The sequence below is a fragment of the Gopherus evgoodei genome, chromosome 5 (genome assembly GCF_007399415.2).
Source record: "Gopherus evgoodei ecotype Sinaloan lineage chromosome 5, rGopEvg1_v1.p, whole genome shotgun sequence".
NCBI lineage: Eukaryota > Metazoa > Chordata > Testudines > Testudinidae > Gopherus > Gopherus evgoodei.
In genome coordinates this window covers 73,084,810-73,106,939 of record NC_044326.1, presented here as the reverse complement: position 1 = coordinate 73,106,939, position 22,130 = coordinate 73,084,810, and the positions used below count along the sequence as shown (strand labels likewise).

The 22,130-nt window shown below is 45.6% G+C and overlaps 1 protein-coding gene across 1 annotated transcript in view; it reads right to left on the bottom strand.

The window, feature by feature from the left end:
* The window catches only part of NEK1 (NIMA related kinase 1), a 126,753-nt gene that overhangs the window by 103,364 nt on the left and 1,259 nt on the right, over positions 1–22,130 (bottom strand). Inside the window, 9 exon segments of the mRNA XM_030563916.1 lie at positions 70–101; positions 104–123; positions 1,544–1,630; positions 1,763–1,830; positions 3,232–3,315; positions 5,740–5,837; positions 8,584–8,680; positions 9,179–9,327; positions 11,196–11,224. Of these exon segments, the coding sequence (XP_030419776.1) occupies positions 70–101; positions 104–123; positions 1,544–1,630; positions 1,763–1,830; positions 3,232–3,315; positions 5,740–5,837; positions 8,584–8,680; positions 9,179–9,295 (603 nt within the window). The 5' untranslated portion in view covers positions 9,296–9,327; positions 11,196–11,224.

Sequence of the window (22,130 nt, the reverse complement as noted above, 5' to 3'; positions counted from 1 at the left end):
ACAAAATAATGAAAGAGGTGCGTTTGTAAAACAGAGTAATAATCCCAAAATATTTTAAAGTTTACTTACTGCATGCTTAAGTGTGCACATTTCATAGAGACACAACCAAGAGCCCATATGTCACTAAACAAAGAGAACAGACCTGAAAAATTAGTTTTTACTCCAAAAATGCCAAATTATCTAAAACAGTGATCCTCAGACTGTGGTGTGTGAGCCACAAGTGGCTCTCTAATGCATCTCTTGAGACTCTTTGCAGCACAAAATATAAAAACCATTGTGTGATTTAATTATTAACCAAATTAGAATGTTTTTACTATGTTATTAACCAATCAAGTTATCAATCTGCACTAAGTTATTAACTTTTTTGCTGTGAGAATATGTACATATATTATATAAATAAAACTAAATATTTCCCTTGTCATGCTGTTTAAATATGAATAGTACTGTAGTAAATAAAACAACAAATCCACGCTACCATGGCTCTTTTGTGGGTAATGTTGATCCCAAATTTGGCTCCTGAACCACTGAGGTCTTAGTATCACTGCTCTAGCAGTATGTTCTTGAAACCAAGAGACAGAAATTAAGCATTTGTGAATTTTGCAAGATGTACTAGCTTCCTATCTATTTTAAAAACAAAGATGTCTCTTCCAAACAAAGACAGCACCAGCTATTTCAGCTCCAGACTCTCTTTATGTGGGAATCAATACCACACTTATCACCTTGATATCCAATTTATCTAAATCAGATAAGTGAATGGTGGGAGAAATCTTTTTTTAAGAGATGCAAGTACTGAAGATTTTATGTCCTACACAATTGGAAATTTCTAAAGTTTTTAAATATTTTTGAAGTGTTGTGGACTTTTCTTTTCTTTTTTTTTTTTAATTTCAGTTATTTAGACAGTTTTAGTACTATTAACCCTGTCCTCACTTCTTGTGGATGGCAGTCTGGCTGGGACATGACTGGTTATATCTCAGCCTGGAGTGAAGCTGGTGCACATAGCTGATCAGAACTAAGTCCCAGTTGTCATGGTGGGAGTATTCTACAGGGTGGGGGGTGAGTGGGAGGGAGGAGGAGGGAGGGAAGAAACTCAATCATATTGCTCCTCTCAAAAGACAATCAGGATTAATAGATAAAGTTCCTCCACCTCCATACCTGCCTAAGAAGCTTTGGATTGGCATAGATTCCAACAGAAAGAGTCTGGCTAATGCTCACAAGAAGAGGTTGGAGAAGATGGGACCAGCTATTGCTTCTAACAGTGGTGGTATGAGAAAATGGTCTCTACGGAATAAGATAGCACTACATTGGACCCAATCTGGTAATTAGCAGTGAGCTACAGCACAGACCCTCATATGTTTAATGAAGTCAGTTATTGTGCTTGCGCATTCACTCAATAAATTTTTCCAACCCATCTAGTAAAGTGCACAGCATGCTGGAGATCAAGACTGAACTCTTTACTATTGCATGGACGGAATAGCTCTACATTTCTAAACAAAATAAATCAGAATGAAAAAAGTCAATTATTAAGTAAAATGTTTTACAGTACCTTTTATTGTTGTAAGGTTTGTTCCGACAGATTTCAGGTGACAAATAGTACGGTGTTCCTATGCAAGTGCGAGCCAGCTCTACAGTACTAGAATAAAAAAAGAAAATTAAAGATGAACGTTAACGAACTTAAAAAAGTTACATAGTCATGTAGCATCCATTTTTGCTAGATCGATCTACTCATATTAATGTATATAGAGCAGCAATGAATGAGTGTTACCTGTTAAGAACTCTAGCTATTCCAAAGTCTCCCAGTTGTATTGTTCCATCTTTGGTTAAAAATATATTCTAAATACAGGAGGAGGAGGGGGGAAAAGTCAGTTACAACTCAAGTGCAAGAACAAAAGTATTTCATTGTACAAAAAAGTTACAAATGGAAATGTAAAAAAAAACCCTGACATTTTTGCCTATTACTTGACTGGGTGTGTGCGTGTGTAGGTGGTTTGAACGGATGCCTAATATTAAGCATCTGCTTCACTTTATCACCAAAGAGAATCAAGACATTTCAGTTCCATCTACTGTACTCTCCAAATACAACCGTGTCGGGGGATAAACAAATGAGTTTTAGACCTTGTCTACACTGACATGCTAAATCAGCGTCACTGCAATCAATGCAGCAGTGTCAGTTTAGCAGGTGTGGGGCAAATGCAGTAGGTTGATGGCAGAGCGCTCTCCTGTTGACTTCAGTACTCTACCTCCCTGAGAGGTGGAAACTAAGTCAGTGGGAAAGCATCTCGTGGTGACAAGGCATAGTGTAGACACTGAGGTGATTTTTTCCACACCCCTGAGCAATATAAATTGACTTAAGTGGCAGCGTAGACCAGGCCTGTCTTTTCAGGACCAATATTTTCATCCCTGTAATGCTTTCCTTTCTCTGCCTGTTCTGTTCTTGTAAGAAGGCACTTCTAGAAATATACAGGTATTCTGCTCTGAAAGATTCATAAAGCAGGAATCTGATAAAATTTCAGCATTTAGCAGCATAAACTGCAGAGAGCAGGGAGAAACAATAAAATATACATGCATATTGTGTTGGTGGTGGTTTGGTAACCCATAGTAGACTAGACTTTAAAGATGTTTCAGTCTTCATTTTGTAGAGCCTACATACCTAACATTTATTTAAAAAACTGCATTAACATCCCATCTATACAAATAGAAGCCATGTAGTAACTGTGTCCCATTGCAGCTGTATTGGTAGCGCAGAAGAACCCACACAATCCAAGCATGAAAGGCTTCCTCACAGCTCTTTTTCTTGATTGTAAAAAATGTCATAAATAACTCAAAGCTAAAATCCAGTCCCAAAAATCTTCAGTGAGCAGGTGCTACTGGTTGTTATCTTAGTATTTGTCAGTAGTATTTAATATAAAATTCCAGAAGGAAGTTATTTAACTAGGGATTTAGCCAAATTGTACTTCACTACCACAGGAATGTTTTGTATATTTATATTTAAAAATAAATGGAACACAGGTAGCCTGTGTCCCATCTAGGTGGCATTCTGCTTGTGTTCACTTGAGCAGCACATCTTGTGCAGCAGACAACAGGGTCTGATTGAAGGCCCACTGAAGTCAATGGGAGTTGGGTATTATACATAAGACCAGGTTATTTCCCCTACCTGGTTGGGAAATAGCAATCAATCAAAATAAAGTAAAATAACTCTACTGCAGTTCAACTTGAAGATAACATCCAGCGTACCTGTGACTTTATATCTCGATGCAAAATTTTTCTGTCATGTACATGTTTTAGTGCTAAACAAATCTGTACAAACCAATCCATGATCTAAAAGTAACAGAGAAAGGTAGAGTTAGTGTCCTATTTTTATTTATACACCCACATGCAGTTTTCAAATCTGTTAAAAATAAAACAAGGATTAACCTTATTCAAGTTCTACTGACCTCACCTGTTTACTATCTTTAAAAGTTATGATAAAACTGTGTGTATGCATATAATTGGGTTATAATTTTTTTAGAACATGGCTTTTCATCTTTAAAATTCTATTTTTTTGTGGGAATACCTCTCGGTTACAGCAACACAGCATCTCAACGGCAGACCAAAATAAAAGTGTCTTCTTGTAGTCCATTAAGAAATTAAACATAAAAAAGGCTAAAGCTCTCCTACTAGCATCTATACTTTTATCAATTTTATACTATGCTACTCTTCACTTTCATATAAAAAAAAAAACCTGATCTTAATTACAGAAATGACAAAACAGTATAAAATTACGAGACTGATTCCAAGCAAGCAAAACGTAGTTTGATAGTTCTCATTTCATGGCTTTTCCGATTTTAACAAAAAAGGTAAACTTTTCCATCCTTAAAAAAAATTAAAAGTATAGTAGTTAAGCACTTCATCTTTTCAAATTACCAATATACATAGACATCAGTATTGTGCTATAATTCTATTAACACTTTCACCGCCACATTTAGCATCTCTCTAGTAGTAGTCCTAATTAACTGGTAAGATTTAGAAGATAAGTTTAAAAGTGTTTTTCTGATGTGATTTTCTTGTTCATCCTCTGCCGTCTCTCTATACTGCGAGCAAAAGCCCAATGTATTCCCAACCCCTGCCAGCCAAGAGTATTGCCAGATTCTCTTCTCTGCTTATTTGTAGCATAAAGACAAAATCCTCAGAGACTTCACAACTCCTTGACTAATATCCCAGCGTATGACCACATGAAGAAAAAGATCCCATATACACATTTCCAAGACCGAGATTTTCCCTTTTGAAGAACTTTTGAGTTAATGGATTTAATATGATGTAAATCTTCAAGTTTTGTATCCTTGATTTCATTAAAGTAACAAAAAGCATATCAGAAGCCCAACATCAAACCAGTGAAAGAAAAGGAAAAAAGAAAATCCAACAGTTTTAAGGTTTGATTCACCTAGAACAGTGGTCCCCAACCTTTTTGTGGCCAGTAGCACATTCATGTTTTCACAAGAGTGTGGTGGGCATCAACAATTTTTCAAGGCTTATTAAATAATACAAAAAAATCATATTTAATATTACATCAGTATATTAAACCATAAGATAAAAAGAGTAATTTTATATGTAAAAAGGTATTAATTAAATTATTCGGCAATTACTCTTTCACTTTTCCATGTGAATTTGCTCTTTTTTAATCTATCTGTAAGAAAAATCAAGGAGTTCTTACAACATAAATATCAAACAGTTTTCATCTTATTTTAAAAAAGTCAAACACTGTTGAACTGCAGGTCCAAATATATTTATTATTCTTACTTTAACACAGAATGAAGCCTGCAGCCCGGGAGCTCTCTGTCCCCAGCAGGGGTGGGGTGGCAGCTTCTCTCCGGCTTTGAAGCCGGAGAGAAGCCGTGGCTGCGGTCCCTGCCGGGGACAGAGAACACCAGTGCCTGCAGCCCCAGAGAAGCCACAGCCCCGCGCCTGCCAGGGACAGAGAACGCTGGCGCCCGCAGCCTGCAGTCTTGGAGTTCTCTGTCCCTGGCAAGCACAGGGCTCCGGTTTTTCTTCCATGCTGGGCACTAGGCAGGCCCCATGCCTGTCGGGGACCGAGAACAACTGGTGGCTCGCAGCCTGCAGCTCCGGAGTTCTCGTCCCCAACAGGGGCAGGATCAGGGCTTCTCTCCGGCTTTGAAGCATGGAGAGAAGTCGCAGCCCTGTGCCTGCCACGGGCAGAGAACACTACCACCGTGCAGCCCCAGAGTTCTCTGTCCCCATAGGTGCGGGGCCGAGGCTTCTCTCCTCTGCTGTGCACGGAGGCGGCACACATAAATGACCTGGCGGGCGAGAGTTGCACCCACGGGCACCACGCTGGGACCACTGACCTAGAATGTCTCCTTTATTGTAGTTCCAATTATAAATCGTGGTCTATGTTTCAAGTAGTATGAAGTTCTTAGCACTTTATAGCTATAACAATCAGCTTTTATCTATATTAAAATAACCATATTCACCAAGCTGATCCAAAACTACACCTCTACCCCAATATAATGCAACCTGATATAACATGAATTCGGATATAAAGCGGTAAAGCAGCGCTCCAGAGGGGTGGGGCTGTGCACTCTGGCAGATCAAAGCAAGTTCGATATAACACAGTTTCATTTATAAAGTGGTAAGATTTTTTGACTCCCTAGGACAGCGTTATATTGGGGTAGAGGTGTACTCAATTTAAGTGTTCTTCTGCTCAGAAACTGTAGAATGTAAATTACAGCCCAAAATTCCCACTACCTGATCTTCTGAGAACAAGATGCCTTTCTGAGCATTTATTCGTCTAAATAGGTCCCCTCCTTCGCAGTAATCCATCACTATATAGAGAGAGCCATTTTCTATAAAAACAAGAGATACTTCAATACTTCATGACAAATACTGATGCAAAAGTTTTCTGAAAATCTTAACATTTTTTTTTACATCATAGCAAAGACACAGTAAGTTCAAAGACTAAAACTACAAGTGAAGAAACAGTTATAAATTATTTATTTGCCAAGCTTCAGGCAAACTGCTTATATTGCAGTTTCCATTGTTGGCATTGATGATTCAGTAAGTGGCATTCTTCACTCCATATCACATAAAACCAACACTTCATATGATGTTAGGGGCCACTGGGCCATCCCAGTGTGTCCTTCCTTTCAATGATGGGTAGAACAACACAACAAAAAGATTCACGTATGGTGATAATTCTTCAAGAAGCTCGAGACCTAGAAATGCATGCTTACAACATCCCACACCCTTTCCGAAAATTCCTTTCCAACCCCAAATATAGCGATCAGTTAAACCCTGAGCACGTGGGCAACACTCACCAGCGAGGACACCCAGGAAAGAATTCTCTGCCCCACCCCATCTAACATCCCCAACTTGGTAGGCAGTCATACTGCAGAAAAGGATCTGGGGTAACAGAAGGATCATAATTCTGTGGCCGGGGGCTCCATGCACTGCCACCGTCCTGAACATAGGCTTTGCAACTCCCATTGGCCAGTAACTGGAACCAAGAGGAACTGTGGGGGCGGCGTCTGCAGGCAAAGGCAGTGCGCAGAGCTGCCTGGCCGTGCCTACACCTAGGAACTGAGGGAGGGACATGTCGCCACTTCTGGGGAGCCTCTTGAGGTAAACGCTACCCGGAGTCCTCACCCCTCCCGTGCCCCAACCTCTTGCCCAGCCCTGAGCCCCCTCCTACACCCAAACTCCTGCTGCTGCTGAAAGAGTGGGAAGCATGGTGGCCTGAGACTGCCCCAGCAGCAGCCGGTGTGGCTGGCCCAACCGCTGTCTGAGCTGCTCAGGCGGCCCCTGGTCCAGCTACACCAGCCACTGCAGAAGTCACGGAGGTCCCAGAAAGTCACAGAATCTGTGACTTCCATGACAAACTTGCAGCCTTATTCATAAGTGCCGTGCATTTTACCAGAGTGATAATTTAAGGAAAAGCTGGTAAATCGGGTTACACTGTTCCTCTGGGAACAGGGGATCTGGGATTTCTGTGAATAGCCAGTGTTGGGCAGGACATAACAGGGGAATGTATCCAGGGGACTCAGGTGCATTTCTTGTAAACCTACAAGTCAAAGAAAGGGCTAGCATAGCCTGGAGGAGAGTGCTTGAGTAACTGACAGGATGGTTGTGTTACCAGGCCAACACCAGCCACCAGGCAATATTCCCTCTTGCTAGAGGCAGGGGTAACAAGGTGATACTGTACTGGGTACCAGGAGATCTCTCAATATGATATTAACAGGAGGGCTGTGCATAAGAAATGGGAGGTAATTTTCCCACTCTATTCAGCACTGATGAGGCCTCATCTGCAGTACTGTGTCTAGTTCCAGGTGCCACACTTTAAGAAGGATTGCACACACTGGAGAGAGTCAAGAGAAGACCGAGGAGAGGACCTGATTCCACAGTCTTCAGATATGCCAAGGTCTGTTACAAGGAAGACAGTGATCAACCGTTCTCCATGCCCAATGAAGGTAGGACAAGAAGCCATCAGCTTAAATCTGCACAAAGGGAGATTTAGGTCAAATATTACGAACCCCTCCCCCCCCACTAACTACAAGGACAGTTAAGCACTAGAAAAGACTTCCTAAGGAGGTTGTGGAATTCCCGTAATTGGAGGTTTTTAAGAACAGGTTAGAACATCTGTCGGGGATGATGTAAGTATACTTGGTCCTGTCACAACACAGCTGGACTAGATGACTTCTTAAGGTCCCTTCCAGCCCTATGTTTCAATGAAGTTATTGTTGCATGGAATTGTACTTGTACAGTTACAAAATAAATGAATATAGAAAGTAAAACAATCATAAGGAATGTATGATTATTCTGTTTAAATCATGGGGAACCCCAGATGTGCACATAGGTCACGTTCATATTTTCAGCTGCTTTCAAACACTGTTTCACAATAGCATGTTTGACTCCTTATCTGGTCTGCTTATTCTTGTGATACCCACTGTGGCAGTGCTCTAAAACAGCTTATCACCAACACCTTCAATCTTTTCAAGCCAGTTGATATTTACAGGTCTTCCCTGAGGATCCTTGATTTTGAAAGTAATTCCCATCCTCAAATCAATCAAAAGTCATCAGGGCAAGCTACACGCTTCATGCACCTTTCAAGCTCTGTGGTGATGGTATGGAGTAGCTTACTGTCCTGGATTTCTTGTAGGCAGAGGTCAGTTAGCTGGGTCAGTCATATTTGACTTTAGTTTGAGTACAGGCATGTAGAGCTTAGGATAGACATACATATTGGAAGAAAAAAAAATCTGGTTGGACCTTCCCAGCAGGAACAAGAACTCATGGACTTTTCACTTACATTAAACCTCATCCAAAAAAAATGTTTAGACACGTAAAGGGAAGGAGCATATGAAACAAACATATAGTAGGTGGTGGTGTTATGGTTTGGTTATTTTTTGGAAGCAGTGGCTTACAAAAATTACAGACCAGAAGGAACTGAGACTGTTAAGGAGATGAGGGGAAAATATTAGGAAGATTTGTTTTTCAAATCACATGTAATTTAAAAAAAAATGCATAGATCACCACTTGTATTTTAATATTACTGTACATTCACTAGTTCAGGTTCCAATAAGTAGTTTTGAATCTTACCTTCAAATGATTCCCGATACAGTACAATATTTGGATGTTTCATGTTTGCCAACACAGCAACTTCTCGCCTTGATTCTTCTCTCTCTTTATTGGACATCTTAAAAAACAAAAAAATAAATAAAAACAACAACAGATACTGTTTTTGAGAGCAGGATTACAAAAAAACAACAACATACTGATATACCTCTACCCCACTATAACGCAGTCATGGGGAGCCAAAAATCCCTACCGTGTTATAGCTGAAACCTCATTATATCAGGGTAGCAGCAGCAGAGCTCCACCAGGATTTAAAGGGCTTGGAGATCCCCACAGCAGCCGGAGCCCTGGGCCCTTGAAATTGCCGGTGAGCCCCTCTGCCGCAGCCCCGGGCTAGTGGTGGCAGAGCTCCAACGGGATTTAAAGGGCCCGGGGCTCCCCGCAGCAACCGGAGCCCCGGCCCCTTTAAAGCGCAGCCCGAGCCCTGCTGCCATAGCCCCAAGGTAGCGTTAGCAGGCTTCCGGTGGTGATTTAAAGGGCCCAGGGCTCCCTGCAGCGGCTCGTGTTATATCGGGTTGCGTTATAGCAGGGTAGAGGTGTACTTAATAATATCACTCACCTTACAGATGTTTATCTCCTTAATAACATACTGTCTGCTGTTTTCTTTAGCTTTGACCAGAATTGCTTTTCCAAAGGATCCTTCACCAATCTTCTGCACCTTAATATATTTCTCCATGGTTCTTTTTCTAAGGCATCCTTACACAAGGGCTGGGCAAAAAACAGAGCATACTCTGTTAACTGAATAATCAAGTTTAGTGTCTGCCAGCTCAAGTTATGCATTTCACTTTAGTTTCTAATCTATTTGTCTCTTCAATTCCATAAGAAACTTGATTTCTCCTCTGCAAGTCAGTGAACCCAAATCTCAACTTCTCACCCACACTGCTTGAATGGTCTAGAAAGGGGGCTATATTGCCATACATGGTTCAGCTCTTTCATCTTGATGAAATGCAGGTAGACAGTCAGAAAACAAATAAAGTGAGTCCGTTCAGTCTCCAAGTAGAGTCAGTATTCAGTGCCATATTTTTTGCTTCAACTAGAAGGCAAGCATCACTTAGATCTACAGCACTTAGCTTCTTTTACCACTCCCTTAATATTATTGGGGAAGACCACTTCAGGAAGAGAGTGGGAATACTTAAATACATTTTATTAAAAAAGCACCAGAATACCTATGCTGGAAATTAGACAAAATTATTTAGCTATAAACTGGCACCGGGACTTGAAGTTTAGCCTGTCTTCACTTCCATCAAAACCTTCCAGAAGACTTATGTGAAGTTTTTAATCACTTATCCTCCTTAAAGAGACAGGTGACATTTATGTACTTTTCAGATCTTCACCACTTTGTTATATAGTCATCTTACGGTCTCCTTGTGCAATATGTGTTTGCACTGTATTATCTATCTATTTGGATAGCAAACTCCTTTGAGACCATGACTGGATTTTCCTCCATCAACACTCAGACAAAAAACATGTTAAACATACTTTTAATGCAGGGGTAAGCAACCTATGGCACGAGTGCCGAAGGTGGCACACAAGCCGATTTTCAGTGGCACTCACACTGCCCAGGTCCTAGTCACCGGTTCAGGGGGGCGGGGGGGGGGCTCTGCATTTTAATTTAATTTTAAATGAAGCTTCTTAAGCGTTTTTAAAACCTTATTTACTTTACATACAACAATTGTTTAGTTATACATTATAGACTTCTAGAAAGAGACCTTCTAAAAACGTTAAAATGTATTACCGGCATGTGGAACCTTAACTCAGAGTGAATAAATGAATACTCAGCACACCACTTCTGAAAGGTTGCTGACCCCTTTTTTAATATGTACTTTTGTATATGTGGAAAAGTGAAGCCCTCAAAAAAGTTTGGAAGTAGAAAAGTTGAGATTGTCTACAAATTCTCAATTCTGCTTCCTATGAATACATGCATTACAACATACTCTTATTATATTATTTCCCACAGAGCTGCCTCGTTCAGTATATAAGCTGGGTGCCATGTAACACATGATTATTTTCAGTGTTTGCAGAATATAGCCCTGCTTCCTTCACTGCACACTCCTGCTTCACTACCCTTATTGTCCACTCTGTGGAGGACTCAACTGTGCACTTCGTAACACCACAATAAACGCAAACTGATTTCAGCCAAAATTAAGGCGCAGATCCACAAGACCCAGGTCTAATTCACTATGTAACCCTATCTTACTCACTGTGCAAATCAAAGAGTTAATGACAAGTATCTTCTATTATTACCAGTTTATGGAAAACATTCTAACACAAGTTTCTTATATATATCGTTTCATCAATAAAATATAGTGACTTTACATTTTTAATTTCAAGACTGAAGATGAAATCCTGGCTTCACTGAAGTCAATGGTAATTTTATTTTTACTTCAGAGTTCAACAAAGGCCTCCATTATGACTAAATCTTTGAGGAAAGAGAAATGTACACATAGCAAGTGACAGTCCCACCCTAAGTCTTTTACCAAGTTCACCTAGAACTTGTATATTAACAGTATTCAAGACAAAGAGTGAAAAGTTGGTGTGTTAGAATCCATGTTTTTTTAAATCAAAATAGTACTTACCACTGTTCATCAGCAGATCTTAATATGCTCTGCAAAAAAACATACCGGTAATTAGATAAATTTTTAAAGATGGGAAGAGAGATGTGTCAAGAGATTAAATAACTAACTCAAGGTCAAAAAGCAAATTAGTACTGGAGCTGGGAACAGAACTCAGGTCACCTGAACTGCAACTCCTATGCCCTACCTAATGCTACCTCACAAAAGGTAAGATCAAATATTGGGACAAACTAATCTAACTTTTTTGTATCAGTCTTCAGAACTGCAGTACGTTAAAAAAAAGGCTTAATTTTTATATGTTTATGTTAGACCCCCAAGTGGGGCCCCAGGGCCAGACTACGGGTGCTCCGGCCTCCACCCCCCAACGGATTTTTCCCCCAGCTCTCAGAACTGCCACTGGTCACGTAGCTGCTCAGAAAGCAGAACTTGCAACAGGAAAAGCAGCCTTGTGGTCGGCCAGCCTGGAGGGACAAAGTTCCCCTCACGACAGTTGCTTCCTGGGTAGGGATGTTGGGGCCCGTCTGCCTCCCTTGTATGGGCATTTGCCACTCGCGACCCCCCCAATTGGCTTATCACAAACTATGACGACAAATTTACTATATATTGCCGGTCCCCTCCCGGGGACGGGCGGAGAGCCCCCGAATTCCTGTCGAAAACCGTATCAGGCCTGATCACCCTGAAGACTCTCTCGGCTCATGCGTTTCCTGAAGCCTAACCGCTTGCCGGCCGTAATGAACTTTGTGGTTTGTATGTGTAAGTATAATTAGCTGTTAAGTATTCTGTACTGGTAGATAAGAGGCAAGACTGATTCCAGCCGCCCCAAGACTCCTGCTAGGGGAACCCGTTGACCAGGAAATCTTGAAAGCAAGGGGATCAGTTGAGCCTCACACTTTATTTAGGGAAATTAGTTGCTGCATTTATGATTACTAATAGCACCAATATCACTTCTACTAACCCCTGAACGACCTGAATAACTATTGGGACTTGGAAAAATACCAAGGCCAGCTTTTATTGTAATTGCAGTATTTGTATTATTTGCTTTGGTAGTGTATTGTAAGCCCAGCTGTAACTAATCGTGTTATCCCTTATCCTTATCTGTGATTCATTTAATAAACCCTTATTCTCTTAAACACTAAGAGTGATTGCTTGCGTGTTCTCCGTCACTACCCGTGGGCACTTGACACCCCCCCAGGGCATCCAGTGATCGAACCTCCGCCCTACCCCAACGCTCATTACCCGGTAGATAACGGGCACCTGGTGGCCATATCGGTGGGGAGCAGGGGCGAGAGTAATCAGTATCAACATGGCGTCACGAACAGGATGCCTTCGGGAGGGTCAGTGCCCGTGGTGTAGTGGGGACCGTGAACAATCTGAGCTCGAGCAATTTCAACACTTACAATTTCACCAAGTGGCCAGCAGACAGTCTGCGAGGCCCACCCTAGATTGGGTTTGTACTATAGAGTCAGGGTCAGGGTCGAAAAGCTATACTACCTCATTAACCCTACCTGCCGTAGGATGCCTCCTCCACTGCCATCCCACCTTTAAGTGTCAGCCGGCCGATGGTTCCCTGCAACCCCAGTGCACGGGGGTTGCGGAAACTAGTCGGACTGAGACACCATCAGGCATCTGGAAGGAGTGTAGCCGGATCATCATCAAAAAATCCGGGGCCACCGTTTCTAAACTCATACCCCCGCCCCGGGTACAGCCAGGTGATCCTGCCCACGGGTTGCTAGCCCAGTTACTGCAGGAATTAGAGCAGACCAGGCGGACAAAGAAACTTAGACCAGACGAGTTTAAGTCGGAGGACGTGTCCACGGTCTTGTTCAGTGCACTTAACAAAGCGCTGGACCTCTGTGCGGTCCTTCATGGAAGCACTATGTTTGCTGCTAAACAAGCCGCTGCGAGCGGTACCGACAGTGTAGAAAGTGAGATAAGTGACAAGGAGCAGGAGGACGGGAGTCAGGCTGGTAAAAGCCCACCCCCCTATGAAGCTCCCCCTTCGATCTACCCTGCTCTCCCCCCTGCTCTCCCCTCAGCCCCACCTGCGCCTGAGCAGGAGAGGCAGATGGAGGCAATGCCCGTTGCTATCACTAAAAGTAAGGTGGATTATGAGACAGGTCAGACAGTTACGACTACCGAGTATCGAACTCGCACCAAGGCGGAGATGAAGGAATTTGTGGCAGACACGAGGCGCAGGGAGGGCGAGGCACCCCTAGTGTGGCTGGGTCGTCTGGCCCTGGATCACGGGGCAGAGACGGTAGACAGGGACGAAGCCGCTGTTCTGGCCAAGACGTCCAATTGGGCGTCGGGGTTCCCAGGTCATCATCTCTTGGGAATCAGCTATGGCCGATTACCACCCCGGCCGCGGCCGTCTTGACCATGAAAGGCAGTTTTAGGGGACTGTATGTGCCTCCTGGCAGCGTAAATACACCCCATGAGATCATCTGGGCTATTGCCGGAGCGTCCATCGTAACGTGGGATGCACAAGCGGTGCCGTTAAATTTAAGCGACGAACAGGTTCAGACAGGTGTCCCCTTTATTTATGTCACAGACCCTACTGAAATCCCGGTCCACCGGGACGCGTGGGACTTGGCCGTAGAGGGCGCCCCACCGATTGACACAGGGGGACTCCTGCTGTTGCAAAGTTGAGTGGGGGCAACCCCTTATTACCTTATATGAGGCCGTGTCCCGTCTCCGAATGCCACCGACCCCGAAGAATCCCATTTCAGCCCTTCCAGCTGAGAACCCTGTTAATAAGGGTCAGCCTAAACACCCTGAACGAACCAAGGCTGAAAGGGGCGCTTTTGGGTTCCTATTACATAAGGGATCCCCAAGGAGGCACTGCGGAAGATGTCTGATTACCCAACAGCAAGATTTGGGAAAACAGTTAGGATGGAAGGATTGGGATGACTATTTGAGGACAAAAAACGAGTAGAGGCCGGGTGCGCCCCGGCCTCCACAGAGACTTGGGACGACCGACCCTCCACACCCTATTAGTAGCTGGTCCCAAACCCCCTTACACCCCTGTATCCTTTCTGTTGGACACCGGAGCTCAAATCTCCGTATAAAATCCGATGGTGCCCCACGTACCCACAAGTTCTACTATGTTTGTTCAGGGTCTTAACAGTATTGAAGAAAAGCCTGTAGTCAGCTTTACTTTAATTCATAAGGGGTACAAGCGAAAAGTAAAGGCATTGTTGGGAGGAACAAATTTGTTGGGGGTTGGGGATATAAAACGACTGCGATTACAAAAACAGGTCTGTCAGGCCCTGCCTGTCGCCCTGTCACCCGATGACCGCCCCCCTTATAGCCCCGAGCTTGTTAATAACAGTTTAATGGAATTTTCCCCTATTCCCACGAAGCCTGAAGGCATCCCCCTCATTAAGCAGCTGCTCGAGCCAGTTGTTAAGGGAGGGACGGATAGCACAGGCGACCGCGTCCAACTATCTATCTCCCGGCTGGGGTATCCCCAAGCCCGGCAACCCCTCTGAATTTCGATTGGTCATTGACTATAGACAGGCAAATAGCCGAGTCCGACACCTCCCGTTTGCAGGCCCAGCCACCATTCCAGAAAATACGGCAGCAGCTAAGTGATGCCGGTGGGAGGTGGGGCCTGCACCCTGGATTTAAAGGATATGTTCTATCAAATCCCTTTGGAGGACAAACCCCAATCTTAAATTTCGCTTCCAGGGCGCGCAGTACCAGTGGAAGGTGTGCCCTCAGGGGTTCTGTAATGCCCCAGTCCTTGCAACGGCCGCTCTTGCGAAGACCTTAAAAGGGGTAGAAGCCCTGGGGGCACCACCATTTTAGCCTATGTGGACGACAAATTGTAAGTGGGCCCAACGAACCCATAGTTCAGCACGTAACTAACGCCGTGGTAGCCGAACAAAGGCCAATGGGTGGCGAATTAATGAGGCAAAAAGCCACCTCGTGCACTCCTCAAAGCTTTCCTTCTTAGGCCAACATTATGACCCTACGACTGTGGCCACCCACCTCGGGATTCTAGATCCTTGGGTAAGACCCGCCCGAGAATAAAAGCAACTGCAAAGGCTCTTAGGCCTAATTAATTATCACAGACACTTCAGCCCAGATAAACACCTTGTAGACCTGGAGGTGATCCAGGAACCCTTTCGTCCAAACGGAAACGGGAAATATGGAGTCCTGAAGCCCAAAAAAGCCTTGAACGATAGCCACTTGGTTTGCCTCTAACCCACGGCTGGCCCGATACAAAAGGGACTCACCTTTTACCATCACCCTTTTCTTTACACAACATCACTATGGGTACTCAGTATCACAGGACGGGCAACCGGTCTATAACTGGGCCCGACGGCTCAAGGGCCCTCAGTATCGATACGGGCCCATAGGACGCATGTTACTAGCCGCAGGTGAGGCACGCATTTGGGCCCCGCTATCTAGTAAGGATACCCTGATTGGCCCTGAGGTACACCTCATTCCTTGGCTCACGCGGTTGCCCCCTCCAGTTTTCATGGAACCAGCCTAACGTGGCAACAGCTGTGTTATGTGGGGGAGATCACGTGGCGGGAATGGACGCTTAAATCGCTGCCAAACGATGTCCGATTCCCATAGCCTCGGAGCCCCTGTGTATATGAAACAAAATATGACCCCTGGATTGTATCTGATGGGGGCACTTCCCCGACCCCCCGGGCAGGTGTCCTCTGTGCTAAATGCGACCACTTCCAGGTTGACCTCCTCCCCCGGTTCATCGGCCCAGCATAGCGAAGTTCATGGTGGTTCTTCTCGCTGCCCAGCACGTTACCCAGGCCCATTCCATTTCTGCTCAGGTCGTGCTGGGTATAGACTCACAATTTTGTCTCAGCATCCTCACAGGAGAGGCTAACCCCACAGCATTTACGCCCCTGTGGGAGACTATTTTCGACCTCGTACGTAAGTTTCCACGGCCCTGGTTTGTAACCCATTGCCCGTCACATCGTCCTGACTCTAACCCCCTCCACTCCGAATTGGATCACAGAATGAGGGAAATTCAGGCACCACCCCAAGTGTGCCTGGGGCAACAGCCCCAGCTTAACACCGACCCATTCCTCCAATGGCTTCATGAGGATTGGGGGCATTTGCCTAGCGGCCGCCTATACAATCAATTAGCCCTAGGTGCTCAGGGAAAGCCTGAGGTGCGGCGGCAAGACTGCGAAAGAGTCGTGCAGGCCTGCCTTAAGTGTGCACAAATCAAGTCCCAAAACCGCCCGCGCTACGAGCGGTGGGCGTACGCTGCAGAGTACTTCCCTCCTGGCGCGGTGTGGCAAATAGATTTAATGGGACCCCTACCCGGAGCCCGTCGCCACCCTAAGGCTCTGGTAGTGGTAGATTTGGGCTCCCGTCAAACTCACTGCATTCCCCTGAATACCACCACGGCTGCGGCCGTGGCTGGGGCGCTGCAACAGGTGGCTGCAGCATGGGGTGTGCCCTCCGAGGTTCAAGCAGATGGAGGACCCCCGTTTACCAGCAAACGTTTCGAAGCATTAGTGCTGGGATGGGGGGCTTCCCTCCATATTCACTTGAAGTATCACCCCGAAAGTAACGGTGTTGTAGAGCGGAAAATCGGGGTTCTGAAAACCATGATACGTTCAGTTAATCCCAACGATGACTATAAGGGCTGGAGTGCGCTATTACCCCAGGTTCTTATCTCCCTCAATGCAAACTATTCTCGTTGGCCGGAAATCAGCCCCAGACCTAGAGGTCCCTGGACTCCCGTATATCACCCTGACCAACTAGTCTGGGTGGCTGAGCCACAGGCCTCAGGTCGCCGGGACCCTACGCCGCACAAATTGTAAGTGCAGGTAATATCCCAATACCTAGACGGTTGTGGATGCCCAGGGCACCCACACCTTGGTCCACCACAACTGGATAGCAAACGTTCTGAGTCAGAGCGAACTAACGGGGGGCCATAAGGCCGCCTTCTGTTCTGTCTTACAGTGTCGCCATAGCGGCAGGAAGCCAGAACGAGGACCGAGGGGCCCACCTCTGCTGAACCTGAGACGGATCCTGTGGGCGAAAATGCCCATCAGCTTCTGTTTGGCAGCCTATTGGATCAGAAGCCCTGGGAGGAAACAATCGACTTATCTTCGCTGACCTCTGATAATTGCCTTGCATGTTCTAACAAGCTGTCTGTAAATAGGCCTTTGTTTGATTATTGCGTTAGGTGTTAAACTTTAGTAGTATTAATGGTCCCCTTATTGCTCTTGCTCTTTCCCCCTCAGCTCAGTGGCTCCCTACCGCGCAGTGGACAGGTTGCAGAAAATGACCTTTTAACCCCATTTTTTCCCCTCTTGTCTTCCCTATTTTAAGAGAACTAGAGCACGCTGCAGGACCCACTCCCCTTGTCACCTGCACAGAGACCCATGGCGTCCCATTGTTGGCATTTTACGGCAGGGAGGGACATAAAAACCTGTCAGACTCACCTCATTGGGTCGGCACGTATCCGAATTGTTCCCAACCCTTGTCTATGGCAACGTGTCTCCACGGTGACGTTGTTATGGATCGGGACACCCCCTTGCCAATAGTCATAAAACTGTCGTGGAAATAGATGTCTGGGACCCACCCTTTAGCACCTTTTTTAACCCTCTTAGGCACACCTATTTTTATTCTAATTGGGTTCTAAACAAATTACGACCCGGTCATTTTTGGCTATGTGGCGAGGTTGCCTTTGCGGCACTCCCCCCCAACCCCAAAGGCATATGTACCATTGGCTCTATCCTGATAAAAGGGGGCGGTGTTTATGTTAAAACCTGGCAGCCCAGTTCAGCCGGGAGGGTTCGACGTTCTTGGGGATGGTGGGAGAGGGCGAAGGGGGGCGTTGTCCTCTATGGTTTCTTCAGTGGTCTCGTTTAACCCCGTGGGGTACATGTTATTGCGTGAGCAAGTATTATTCCAATCACTGGCTACTGAAATGCTTGCCAATACTACTGCAAAAGGCTTTAGTTTAGTTAATCAGCGGCTAGGTGAATTAGCAGATTATTCTTTTCAGAATCGCTTAATGATACAATTTTTGTTACAATCACGGGATTTTTGTAAAACCCTTGTATCTATGTATCCCCAGTTTAAAGATAAGTGCTGTATCTCTCTTTCTTCTATTTCTGGAAACTTAACTGAAGTAATTGATGATCTTAAGGCCTTAGGAACCGCTGTGCGAGAGTCCAGAGAGACCTTCCGCTTCTGGTCATGGCTGAAGTGGTTGGGGCTTGGAGCCTATAAGGCTTATTTTCAATCCCTTTTTGTGTCGCTTGTGGTGGGCCTCTGCCTCCTCTGCCTTGGGTGCGCTTTTGTTAAGGCCTGTGTTCGGCGGATGGTGGGAAGTGCCCTTATTGCCTCGGCTACTGAGAAACGTCCGCTCGTAGGGGCGGATGCTGACTCAGACACTGAGGTTTAGGTACGTGGGGTGTTGTCGGCCGGAGCATGGGGGCATGTTAGACCCCCAAGTGGGGCCCCAGGGCCAGACTACGGGTGCTCCGGCCTCCACCCCCCAACGGATTTTTCCCCCAGCTCTCAGAACTGCCACTGGTCACGTAGCTGCTCAGAAAGCAGAACTTGCAACAGGAAAAGCAGCCTTGTGGTCGGCCAGCCTGGAGGGGACAAAGTTCCCCTCACGACAGTTGCTTCCTGGGTAGGGATGTTGGGGCCCGTCTGCCTCCCTTGTATGGGCATTTGCCACTCGCGACCCCCAATTGGCTTATCACAACTATGACGACAAATTTACTATATATTGCCGGTCCCCTCCCGGGGACGGGCGGAGAGCCCCCGAATTCCTGTCGAAACCGTATCCAGGCCTGATCACCCTGAAGACTCTCTCGGCTCACGCGTTTCCTGAAGCCTAACCGCTTGCCGGCCGTAATGAAACTTTTGTGGTTTGTATGTGTAAGTATAATTAGCTGTTAAGTATTCTGTACTGGTAGATAAGAGGCAAAGACTGATTCCAGCCGCCCCAAGACTCCTGCTAGGGGAAACCCGTTGACCAGGAAATCTTGAAAGCAAGGGGGATCAGTTGAGCCTCACACTTTATTTAGGGAAATTAGTTGCTGCATTTATGATTACTAATAGCACCAATATCACTTCTACTAACCCCTGGAACGACCTGAATAACTATTGGGACTTGGAAAAATACCAAGGCCAGCTTTTATTTGTAATTGCAGTATTTGTATTATTTGCTTTGGTAGTGTATTGTAAGCCCCAGCTGTAACTAATCGTGTTATCCCTTATCCTTATCTGTGATTCATTTAATAAACCCTTATTCTCTTAAACACTAAGAGTGATTGCTTGCGTGTTCTCCGTCACTACCCGTGGGCACTTGACACCCCCCCAGGGCATCCAGTGATCGAACCTCCGCCCTACCCCAACGCTCATTACCCGGTAGATAACGGGCACCTAGTGGCCATATCGGTGGAGCAAGGGGCGAGAGTAATCAGTAATCAACAGTTTACTGTCTCTTGGTAATTCTATATCAAAATTTGCACAGTTCACAAGTAAGAAAATAATCTAACTGCCAGGCTGCACTCAACTTTAGGCTCCAACAGTTAGTTCTTGTTTTCTCTCTCACATAATCACCAGCAATCAAGACTTTGCACGCCACATTACGTATTTACTAAAATCTACTGAGTTCTATAAGCATGACTTGGCTTTTACACTCTTCACTTACCATTATATATAAAGAGAAGGAGAACCCAGTTTTAAAGATTATCTTAGGCTGAGAAATGGAGACAGAAAGGAGATAGACCAAGTGTGGGCAAACCACAGTCCACGGGACAGAGCCGTTTTAATCTGGCCTACTCCCACCGGGGGCCGTACAACGCAGCTCAGCCCTGCTCCTGATGGGGCACTGGGGCAGAGGCTGCACCATGCGGCTCCCGGAACCTGCGGCCTGGTCCCGCACCAGCTCCTACGTGCTCTAGTGGGAGCTGCAGGGGTGGTGCCTGCAGACGGGGCAGGGTGCAGAACCGTCTGGCGGCACCTCCACATAGTCACCGGAGAAGGGACATGCCACTGCTTTCAGGAGCCACTTGAAGTAAGCGCCACTCGGAGCCTGCACCCTCCGAGCCTCTCTCCAGGTCACAACCCCCTCTCCAAACCCTTGATCTCAGCCCGGAGCACTCTCCTGCACCCCAAACCTCTCATCCCCAGCCCACCCAAGCCGCATCCCCTCCTGCTCCCAATGCCACTTTGTGAGCATTCATGGCCCACTATACAATTTCTATTCCCTGATGTGGCCCTCGACCAAAAGTTTGCTCACCCCAAGATAGACTAAAATAACTCAGAAGGGTAGGAAGAACATTTGATCAAACTCAAGCAGTCAGACAAACTAGCCAGAGTTACCAAAAGGAAGTAACTGAGATCTACCAACTGAAGGTATGTCTACACTACCAGCCAGATCAGCGAGCAGCAATCAATCCAGCAGGGGTCGATTTATCGCATCAAATCTAGATGCAATAAAACAACCCTTGAGTGCTCTCCTGCTGACTCCTGTACTCCACTGCCATGAGAGGCGCAGGCGGAGCGGAGCAACAGCAGTCGACTCACGGCAGTGAAGACACCACAGCAAGTCGATCTAAGTACATCGATTTCAACTACGTTAGTCACATTGCTGAAGTTGTGTAACTTAGATGGATTCCCCCCACACATAGTGTAGACCAGGCCTAAGTGTGGTCATATTAAGAGAAAGGAGACACACCTATGGCTGGGCAAGAGAAAAATGTATAACAGAAAGAGGAACCAGTTCAAACTCAATTTTCTTCTTAGGTACTACTTGCAGCAAAGAGAGTCTTTCTACCAACCCAGTATATTCAGATATTAGGAATGGCAATATACAAAAACCTGTAGGAGAACACTTCAACCTCCCTGGCCACACTATAGCAGACCTTAAGGTGGCCATCCTGCAGCAAAAAAACTTCAGACCAGATTTCAAAGAGAAACTGCTGAGCTTCAGTTCATCTGCAAATTTGACATCAGCAGCTCAGGATTAAACAAAGACTGTGAATGGCTTGCCAATTACAAAATCAGTTTCTCCTCCCTTGGCTTTCACACCTCAACTGCTAGAACAGGGCCTCATCCTCCCTGATTGAACTACCTCATTATCTCTACCTTGCCTGCATATATACACCTGCCCCTGGAAATTTCCACTACATGCATCTGATGAAGTGGGTATTCACCCACTAAAGCTCATGCTCCAAAACGTCTGTTAGTCTATAAGGTGCCACAGGATTCTTTGCTGCTTTTACAGAACCAGACTAACACAGCTACCTCTCTGATACTCAACCCAGTATAGTACAGTAATTCCTCAACATTGTAGTTATGTTCCTGAAAAATGGGACTTTAAGTAAAACCATGTTAAGCGAAACCAGTTTCCCCATAAGAATTAATGTAAAGGTGGGGGGTTGGGTTCCAGGGCAGCTTCCTTTACTCTGCAAGCACCAGAGGCGGGGGGGGGGGTCAACTTTCAGCCCGCCTACTCCCTTCCTTCCCTCAAGCCCCCACCCTTGACTGGCCTCTTCTCTCCCCCCCACCTCCTCCCCCTTTACTTGCTGCATCCTGGCCCCTCTCCTCTTTCTTCCCTCCCTTCTAAATGCTAAGCCAGCTGATTGCTGCATGGAGGGGGGAGGCTCGCAGAGTCCTTGCTCCTCCCACTCCCTTCTGCCTCCAACAGGCAGGAGGAGATGGGGGAAGGTGCTGATCTGCAGAGTCTCCCGGCCGACGGGAGGCACTGGAGAGAGGGGGCCACAGGGAGGCCACCAGCTGTGGAGAAAGCAGGCAGCCAAACAGCGTAAGAGTGGAGCATTGCACAACTTTAAATGAGTATGCTCCCTAATTGATCAGCAACGAAACAATGTTAAGCGGAACGACTAAGTGAGGTGTTACTGTACAGACAGAGATGATCTTCAACTGCAGTATTAAGTTTTCCATTTATTACTTTCTGTA